Source organism: Chinchilla lanigera, unplaced genomic scaffold (assembly GCF_000276665.1).
Source record: "Chinchilla lanigera isolate Chin_1 unplaced genomic scaffold, ChiLan1.0 scaffold00031, whole genome shotgun sequence".
Classification (NCBI taxonomy): Eukaryota; Metazoa; Chordata; class Mammalia; order Rodentia; family Chinchillidae; genus Chinchilla; species Chinchilla lanigera.
Genome location: NW_004955432.1, coordinates 8,091,871 through 8,102,628, shown reverse-complemented (window position 1 = coordinate 8,102,628; position 10,758 = coordinate 8,091,871). Strand labels below are relative to the sequence as shown.

General features: G+C 37.1%; 1 protein-coding gene across 3 annotated transcripts in view; it reads right to left on the bottom strand.

Moving 5' to 3' along the window:
* Window positions 1-10,758, bottom strand: part of Cdk14 (cyclin-dependent kinase 14) — a 548,127-nt gene that overhangs the window by 233,098 nt on the left and 304,271 nt on the right. For all 3 annotated transcript variants that reach the window (XM_005387996.2, XM_005387994.2, XM_013516047.1), the window contains one exon: window positions 9,254-9,374. In XM_005387996.2, coding sequence (XP_005388053.1) covers window positions 9,254-9,374 — 121 coding nt within the window. The remainder of the gene's footprint in view (window positions 1-9,253; window positions 9,375-10,758) is intronic.

Genomic DNA, 10,758 nt, shown 5'->3' with positions numbered 1-10,758 from the left:
AAGAAAAGAAAAGAAAAGAAGAAAAGAAAAGAAAAGAAAAGAAAAGAAAAAAGAAAAGAAAAGAAAAGAAAAGAAAAGAAAAGAAAAGAAAAGAAAAGAAAAAAAGAGAAAGAAAGAAAGAAAACTAACAGCTGGAAATGGGGTATTGGGCAGAGCATTGAAAGTTTCCACTAAGAGTCATTGATCTACAGACTTTGTCTGACCATCTCCCTTTTTTACCACAAACACATGAAACTAAATCCAAAAGCCTTAACTAGCAGAGAATAACGAACTGTGGCAGAGGGCAGAGTGAGGCACTGGGCAGAACAAAAGGGGAGTCAAAGGAAACATGTGCTTACTGGTCTACATGGTCATTAGTTTCCCTGCTTCACCCTGACTGAGGATTTCAGCAGAAGATCAAGAACAGACCTTCAGCACTGAACAGTCCCCCTGCCTGCACCGTATATAATAAGCTGACCGTTCACCTGTACCTCCTAAGTGTACACGTGGAGGATGGCACCTTGTACAGTAAATGCACAGCTAAGAACTGCTCTCCCCATATTTTTTTAACTAAGAAAACAGCCAGTTTTCCATTATATATTCCTGAACAAGTTATTGAGAGCACATATGAAAGGTCAAATATGGAAACAATTGCATACATAAAAATATACAATTTCTATATACATCTAAAACAGCACTTAAAAGCCTAAACCTGAGAAAAAATACTCAGAACTTATATACAGGAGAAAAGCATACAGTTCCCATATCACAAAGAACCTTTTTTAAAAAAAAAATTTAAAGGGAGTAGTAAATGAGAAACAAACAAAAAAATTAGAACAGTAGCAGCATATCAGTATCATGAACATAAACAAGTCAAAGCAAGAACATTCAAAGTGATACAGGGTCTCAAGACAAAATAATACAAATCAACAGTGGTTGTTACATTACATATCAACTACATCGCGCAGATTACCTGAGGTAAGAATGAAAGATTGCTCAAACCATTAAAGGAAATAAGAAACTAATTCTTTGATAAAACATTAGAGATAATACAGAGTTTCACTAGACAAGATGGTAGGAGTTCACCACTGTAATTCCATTGCATAGTGTTACCTTCAGATCAGGGCTTTTGTAGGTAAATGGGTGCAACTAGAGACCATACTCGTACGTGAAATAAATTGGACCCAGATGTGTAAACATCATATTGTCTCCTTGGTGTAGGAACCTGAAAGACTAGGTAAAACTCAAAACGTACAATAGATGATAGGAAAGGGAAAGAAATTGCTCAAAGGAAGGAATGAGTGGGATGAGGGAAAGAAGAAAGAAGAAACAAGGAAGGCAAAATATAAATATATATATATATATATATATGAATAGCTGCGATAACTGTATTGCTGATGCCTGATGGTGTATTGTGATGAGTGGTTAATGCTTACATTTTTTTTATGTTCTGATCCATTTTGCACGCGTGTGTCTGGTGGTCTGCTCTCCCCATATTTAAAGAAAATTTCCAAGTGAGGTCAGAGAAAGAAAGATCAAAAGCAACCATAGAAGCTGATTTTTTTAAAGAAATGGAAAGCTAGGAACTTAACAAGTTTGTAAAATAAAGAAGAACACAAAACAACAGAGAATTAAAATGGCATCAGACTTCTCGGCAGCAATACTGTCAGTGCTAAAGAAATGTAACAACACACTGAAAATTCTGAGGTGATGATCAACTATATACTTAGCCAAACTTTATCAATCTGCATGGGAATAGAACAAAGACATTTTTCTGAAAACCAAAAATTTGAAAATTACCTCTCAATCTACCTTTCTTTGGAAACTAAAGGAGGATGACATGGAATACGGTACGTATAGAATTTGCAATCAGCAAAATTCCAGAAGGGAAAAGAAATTCATCTCAGACAGACAGACTTGGTGGATGTATTTGAACATTTGGAAAATGTTTTCCGAAAGTTACTGACAAATATTTTATTAAGTATAAATAATTACCAATAGAACAAAGATAATTCAACTAACAAAAATACATAATTAAATCTTGAGAAAGGGAAAGGATACACAGCAAGGTTGTATATTCATGAACATTACATGATTTAGCCATGAGAAATACTGATACAATCACTTTTCAAAATGTAATCTAGTTTCTGGAAATGGGGTATTGGGCAGAGGATTGAAAGTTTCCACTAAGAGTAGAAGGTGGGAGAATGAAGCGAAGGTGGAGAGGGACGAAGTGGTGAGGAAAGATAAATCCACATCTACTATATATCTACTTAGGATATACTAAAACGGTAATCCATAAATGCCCACATGAGCACGACTGCGACACAAATGAGGTAGATACTCTTACCCCAAATCTAGAAGTCCACAGTTACTCTTGCAAAATTATGGGCTGGGAGTGGGTGAAGCAATTGCTGCTAATGAGACAGCTGACTGTTACTGGATCTTCCTGCAACAGGATCGAGTGTCATGGTTTTCTGATTTGGAGAGTGAAGGTAAAGCAGGCTAAGGGATTCGGCAGACTAAGGTGATCACACAGCCAAGAAGTGGTGGGGAACATAACACAGGTTTGCAGTATGTTTTCTACTAACACTCTGCCAACCCCACCTTCACACAGCAAAGCACTGTTACATGTTCAGAGGAAAGGTTTCTATAGGAACATGTATGCAATTTAGAATATAATAGGGACAAGCATACATCCATTGTTCTCTAAACTTCGAGCACTGGTCTATACATTTCTAACGCAAAACACACACATGTGCACATGCACAATAAGAGTAGAGTATTCTGACTCAAGAATTCTAATTCTTCACAAGGTATGCTAATTTCCTGAAGGCCAAATGCAGCATTTTTTTTCCCCTTTATTTTCTATACCCACTTAACACCCTTGGATGCTATAACCTAATAGAGAGACAACACATTTAGCTTGGTAGACTGGCATACTAAGAGTTAATATCATTCTCAGTATTTGTACAATTTTATATTTCTTAAAGACTTTCTTCTGTAACCTTCTTTTGTTAGTCTTACAAATGAGTGAGATAGCTGAGTACACTGAAAAGTCCAACTTTTCTCAGTGTGAGCTAATGAGCTCAGTGTGGTGGTGCAACCTATAATCCTAGCTCTCTCGGAGGCTGAGGCAGGAAGACTGCTACTTTAAGTTCAGCCATTTAGTGAGACCCGGTCTCAAAATTTAAGATAACAAAATGGACTGGGGATATATCTCAGCATAAAGGCCCTGGATTCAACAAACAGTACTGCCAAAAGGAAAAAAAATGTTAATAATATTGTAAGACTTTTAAAATCATTAAAAAGGGGCTGAGGATTTAGCTCAGTGGCATGGCACCTGCCTGGCAAGTGCAAGGTTGTGAGTTCAATTCCTGATACCAGAAAAAAAAAAAACAAAAAAAACCCTACTTTGGGCGAGTGATATAGTTCAATGGCATAGTAACTGCCCAAAAAGTGTGAGGTACTGAGTTTGATTTCCGGTACCAAAAAATAAATAAATGAATAAAGAAAAAATTTTAAAGCCCTACTTTGTATATAAACTATTTGGGAGCACTGATTAAAAAATGGGAGTATTTTGTTTTTAAAATATTTGGTAGTGAAGAGTATATACAGTGCCTGATTTTATATAATATCATTTAACTATTTTATCACTAAGAGACCCAATCTATTCACTAAAGACACAAATCCACTATTTCTCTCATAAACACATACAGTAATAAACAGTGAGATGTAAATCCTTAAAGACACTACAATTTTGGTTAAAAAAAAATAGAAGTGCTTTGTTTCAGCCTTCCAAATCCGTCACTAACTGTGGTGCATCACTAGTCACTCTAGACTGCCATAATAATGTCAAGAGGGACTGTACTTAGGGAGAAAATTCATTATTAGGCATTGTCATAAAAGTATTTTGCAAGGGATTTTAGTTTGTAGTCAATAGCCCTTAACTGTGAATTAAAAAATCAAACACATTAAATCTCTTCTGACCAGTATTATTTAGGAAAATTACTGCTTCTGTGCATTATGAGACAACCACACTAAATCCTTGCTTTATACGTGTACAACCCACAACTCCTCAAGTATTACTAAGGCACACTGGTGTCATCAGGTGATAAGATATATGGTTACACTAAATCGAAGGGACCTGGGTGGTGAGAGTGAGCTCAGAAACCACGACTGACAGCGCGAGCTCAGCTTTCAAACACCCAGATGACTTTCAGGCCATACCTCGTTCTTCGTTATGTTGCACTGCACTGTCATGGCTATGCCGACTCACACGGCTCATAAATTCCTTGGGCAGCTTTTGAAAGCTCTTAACAAGTTGTCATATCTGACAGTGGCTAGGTCATGTCCTCCTTGGTCTTAGGACCCGACACATTAGAAAATGTACAAACAGTGTTTCTAGAGAGAGGACTTTAGGTAACTCATGAACCCAGGCTCTCATTCTTTGTGGATTCTTTTAAAAATGGATTCTTGCATTTTAGCAGAAGTGGTAAATGAGTAACGGACAGAAGCTGGAAAAGGACTGGGGACATAGCTCAGTGGCACAAGCACCTGCCTAGTAAGTACAAGGTCCTGAGTTTGATTCCTGGTACAAAAAAAAAAAAAAAGAAGCTGGGAAAATATACACTAGCTAGATACTGGTATCAGGAAAAATTTTCATCCAATATTTCAGGTCTTCATTTATTTCAAAAAATTCCTTGGATAGAAGAACGTCCTAGAATCTGTTAGAAGGTTGATGTCAGAACAGGAAATCCGTCCAGGGGCCACTGAGTATGAGTGAAAGCCACCTGCTGTCTAGATTTGCTACAGATCTAACAGGATTTGGAGTATAACTTAAACTATAACACAAATTTAACTGAATTTGTGTTTTATACAGTCACCTTAGTAGTAAAACAAAGACTGATTCCCTACAAATCATCTTTAAAAATTATGTAATATGTTATAAAAAGAGAGGGCTTTGAATAGGTTGGCCTTGAATCTGAATGTTGGCTCTGTTTGCTAGCTGTGTGTCCTTAACTATATTACCCAGTCTTTCTACAACTGGTTCTCTTTCATCATGGTGCAATCCACAAGCAGTTAAAAAAGGATTAGAATACAGCTTTGTTCAACAGAAGTACCTGCATTATTGTTACTCAAGTTGCAAATTAAATCACAGGACCTTAAGTTAGACAAATTTATTTTCAGAGGGGGGGCTACAGCAAAGTTCATTTAAGATTCTCTCCCGGCAGTCACTGGCAAATAAACCTGAGTCCTAGGAAAATTTATTTTATTACATAAATTTTCTTGCTTCAAGAGAGATAATTAAAGATGATGGTAGAACTCTGTTTACCGCCAATACATTTAGTAATTATGCGTATTTAATAAAAAGCAATGATAAATGGCTTTATAATACTTAATAAACAGGCAATCTCTTTTCAGATATATGCAAAAGCAATTCTGATATAGACTTTTCTCTATGTATCAAGACTGGTATGAAAATTTTTTCCTAACCACCCAGCTGCTACAATGTTAAATAAATTAATTTTAATCTTAAATCAGAGATGTAATAGAGGAACGGGTGATTTAATATGCAATCTCATTACATTTGACAGGCTTATTTATAAATGATTTGCCCCACATTTTGACAAGCATAGTTAATATGTTAATTAGCTCTTAAAAAGGTGATGAAAGGAGAGAGTGGCATGCTATCGTTCCTTGCATACAGTGTTGGGGCGCACTATATTTGATACCTAAAAGCACCAGGATGTTGGGATAATCACTTGCTAGCTACGGATAACTTAGTCATCTGATATTTAAAAGTAATCCCTTAAAACAACTCCAAGCAACTTCAGATTTAGGAAACAAAGGCAGCTCTAAACATATTTACAAGCTTCTGTTAGGAATACGAAGCTTTTTTAGATCAATGACCTCAACCTCTGCAGCTAGAGTGGCACTCCCTGGCAAGAGCAGAGTTGCACAAAGAAGCTGTGTTTACATGTGTGTTTCTCCCAGTGCGGTTTTCAGAACCCGTCAAGCTGTGGTGGTTTAGGAGCTTAGCAATAATTTCCAATGCTCTCACTTTCAGAGAGTTTTAAAATCCAAGCATTAAGAGAAGTTATACAAGAGGCAATGCTGATTCCTCTGCTTAGACTCTTCTTTATGGAGGGAGACAAAGATTTCAAAAATGAATCTTTCTTGATGATTTCTCAAGTCCCAGGGTATTCACACACACCCAACCTGCTGGAGAAGCAAGAGGAGTGGATCCTAACAGTCCATCTCTGATTTTCATTACTTGCTGACAATGTTAATGCCTCTGTGTCTTCATTAATATTTTCATTGCCTGTGGCTATTTAAACAGAAAGCTGGCAAACGTAACACTGCATAGGGATCATTAGTTTTTAGTTAGTACCCTACTGCTCTCGATGTTAAATGAACTGTAGAAATAGCCTAAAACTACTGCCACCTGCCTCCCTGCTATTGTCCATGGGTTAATAATATTTACACTTCTCTTTGGTGCAGTTGAATCATGATTTGATTATAGCCCCATTTCTAGGTGTCTGAATATCCAGCATCAGTGTCATTGATTATACAACAATCACTGCCCTGTGAATTTCTCTCTAACTGGAAAAACACATATGTTTTACCTGACTTATAGCATAATAACAAAATGGCTTTTAGAGAATGGCTTGGAATGAAATCAGAATCTGAATGGCAGGCATAGCACAGACATAACTCAGACTTTAGGGCTTAGAAGTAAAGGCAGGGGAAGCTGCTCCAACCTAACACATTTGCTATTGGTTTTGGCAATGAATAATACTGGCATATAGACAAAAGGGCGTTTGGGGTCTACTATTTTCTATCAATTTTCCTGCCTTCCTCTTAAATAACAGACTTCTTACGCTTCCATTATGTCTTCATTCAAAGGGAATTGGCAGGAAATGCCACAGCCATCTTTCGGGAACATGAACATACACACTCATACTCTCTCTCTCTCACACACACACACAAACACACACACACAATTACAGGGAGAGAAAAAACAAACTAGAAAACAAATATATAAGGAAACAGACACATCAGCGAGTCAGAGTCCAGGTAGTTCTTTGTACATTAAAGAGCACCTTTAAAAGTGCACGAAAAATTAGCCTCCAGTGTGTTAAAAACAGTTTCTCCTAATTATGAGCATAGGGTCCTAACTGAACTACCAAGCAACTAAGACAAAACTGGCTCCAAGGCACACATGCTTCCAAACTAGGCTATACTGGCAGAGTTCTTAACTGAACTCAGTGAAAGACAACCTAGGATTTCCATAACAAAAAAATGGAGAAAGACAGACATTATGAAGTGCATGAAGAAGGTAATGTCCTAACGTCTGCACTGGCCTTTATTTACAATATTTTCCTCCACTGCAACCACTGATCCAAAAATCTCTTATGCCCAAGCACCTGATCCAAACACAGTAAGCCCCCGATTGACAAATGACTTCCATTCCAGGAGAATTGTTCCTAAGTCAGATTCATTCTTAAGCACACAAAATGAGTCTTGACAGTAACCCCTGTGAAAGTTCACAGCTTGAATATTCCTTAAGTCAGGGACTTACTGCATCTATTTTGCCCAAGGACCTATTTTGGAGGAAAAACATTTAACTTTGTAAACAACCATTAAAACAAATCAAGAAGTGTTATGAAAATATAGATTAGCTCAGGTGGAGATATAGCTCATCAGCACAGTGCCTGCCTGGCAAGCATGGGGTCATGAGTTCAATTCCGGGTAGCAAAAAAAAAAAAAAGAAAAAAGAAGAAAGAAAGATTAGCTCAGCCACTCAGTGGTAGACTGTCATCCTTATTCTCAGCATTTTACAGTATTTAATCCAGTACCATTGAAGTGATACTTGATTTATTTCTAAAGCATTACAAAATCTATGAGAACCAATTTAAGGATATTTGGTGATCTAGATTCCTTTATTTGTTTTTTTTTTTTTTTTTTTTTTTTTTTTTTGGTTTTTCTCCGGTACCGGGAACCAAACTCACGACCTTGCGCTTGCCAGGCAGGCGCTTTTGCCGCTGAGCTAAATCCCCAGCCCCTTAGATTCCTTTATACCCTTATTGAAAGCTATTAATTTACACCTTACAAAAAAAAAAAAAAAAAAAAAAACCATGTGGACATAAAATGTTGCATATATTTTCAATGGCTTTACAGAGCCTTAAATCCCATTCATAGGAGCACTGCTGGAACCTAAATTAAGAAAATCTCTTTTGTGCCCTATATTCCAAGGAACTTGATTTTTATCTTACCATAAAACTTTTGGACCAAACAGATATAAAAAGAAGCCAGGCCTCACCACAGCCTAATTTACTAATAGCCAAGATTACCAGCGGGAAGGCAATACAGTAAGTTCCCAGCAATAAGATAAACACATGCTAAAGTTTCACTGAGGCCGTAAACATGACATGAACATGTGGCCGAATGATACGGGGCATAATTATTCAGGGGAGATGACCACTAAAATGAAACAGCGAAGTGGATTACTTAGAATACAATTGTGAGTCTAGAAAAAGGACCTCTTATGAATAAAAGCCAGTGGAAAGCGACTAGTAAACCTGTCCTCAGTGCTACAAACAGGATTATTCTCTTATATCATTATTGTATTTAAATCATACTTGATTGGAAGCTTACAGCAGTTTTACCATTAATAATAATTACATGTTAAATATTGCTGGACCTTTGGAACCCATAAGATAGATTTTTTGAACTGTTTAACCACTTCATAAAACTGAGATTCTACTGAAATTAAATATATGAACATTTTTAAAGTAATCATTTTATTTCATTTTGGATCAGTGATATCAAGAGTTTTCAGGGGGGATATTGTGACCCAATTTGGGGCCTAGCAGTTATATCAAAATTTTCAGTCCACTTTTCGAAGCTTTGTTGTGAATTTTAAACATGCGCCCTGCTACTGCCAACTCTAGTGATATTTGGAGATATAGACTTCATTGTTGTGAAATAAAGCCGCAAATCAGGACCCTAAGGGAGACAACCACAGTAACTGACAGGTAGAAAAATCCCTCCGACCCTATCCATCAAGAACCATTCCCTGACACCATCTCCAGGGTCCTCTGATTAGGGAATTCTCCCAGTCATGTTTTTAAAACTCCAGTAGTACTGCCACATACAGAGAACACTCCCACATCATTAATCTTCATTCGCACCATGAGGATGTTTGTCTAAGCATGACCCGGACCAAGCACCACACAGATTAGCTAAGGTAAAAGCTTCTATTTCTCACCACATGTCAAGGCAGGTGGAGTATTCCGTAGAGCCCAGGAGAACATCAGGAGGTCTGTACCACAAGGTAACCACTTCGTTGGAATACGTGTGGCTGGGGACGGACTTTGCTCTGGCAAGACCTGTGGGTTACATGAAATATAAAGAAGTTATATTTCAGCTAAGAACAGAACCAGAGTTTTACGTTTGGGTGTTCACAATCTTAAAAGGTTAAACATTACTGTAATGTAGGATCACGAATGCAATGCCAAGGTTAACATACTGTGGTCACTGTGTTTTGAACACATGCTAATGACCATTAAATTATTTATATTCCCAAATAAAGCGCTGGTGTCATAAATCTAATAAAATATCAGCAGGGTAAACAATTACTTCACAGACTGTTGGCTGTAACAGGAAAGACAAGAAATGTCCTGGATTTTTCAAAGTAGGTTATCTAGAACTCTAGTTCTGAGAGTTAAAAAGTTTTAAATGTTATCAGAAAGGGCCCTTGGTAAACAACTTTCAGAAAAGAGAGATTTATAAAGTTCAGCGGACTTCCATTTACAAGATTCCTCAGTGCCTCTAGCTTTTCTCATGTGGACTGTGAATCTGTAAGAAAATACACTTTTCTCAAGATTATCGCAAAGCTTCTTATAGTTTCAGTGTTTTCTCAAATATTCACTAAACGCTTATTAGAAAAACGCACCTGAAAACCACCTAATAAAGGAAAAGTCAGATAGTCTTGGTATGTATAGGTGAGATTGTATATAATAAAATCTCTTCTAAGAATTTTTGAAAATGATCATAATATTTTAAGTGAAAAAAATGATGTAGTGTGACCACATAAGTATTCATGCATAGAAAAAAGACTAGCCTAAAATATATTTAAATGTCTTTTGTGGTTACCTTTGGAAAATGGGATTATTCTTTTTTTAATTTAGTAAGTTTCCCCCCAAGTTTTGCACAATATATTCTTTTTAAAAATCTATTGATAGTTTTTAACAGAAAAAAATGTAATAATGTTCACGAATGACAAGTGCTATGGCTTGGGTCTGGAGGGCGTTAAATCTTGTGGTGTACCTTTGGGAAGTAGGGTCTCATGGGAGGAACCTAGGGGGACACCTTGGAGGGGACACTGCTTTGACATAGGTCTGTGCTCTCTGTCCTTCCAGGCTGCACTGGGGTGAGTGGCTTCGTGGTACCCCGTGGTCCCTGCAGCGATGTTATGCTTCCCCAGATGCACAAGCAGCGAGACCCACCACCCACAAACCCAAATCTTGGGACCTATGAGCAAAAATGAACTCTCCCTCCTTGTAAAGTATTTTATCCCGGTGATGGAAAGCTGCCTAGCCCAGCAAGTGTACAGTAGTACTGATGTGTTATAAGCACGTAAAACATTTTACAGTAAGCTTACAATCACATACTCATTTTACTGTTTTATCTGAATTTTTATGTAGTATTTAGGAACATGACTTCTCCTTGTTTATTAAATACAGTGTCACATTTTCTGTATTACATGCAAAA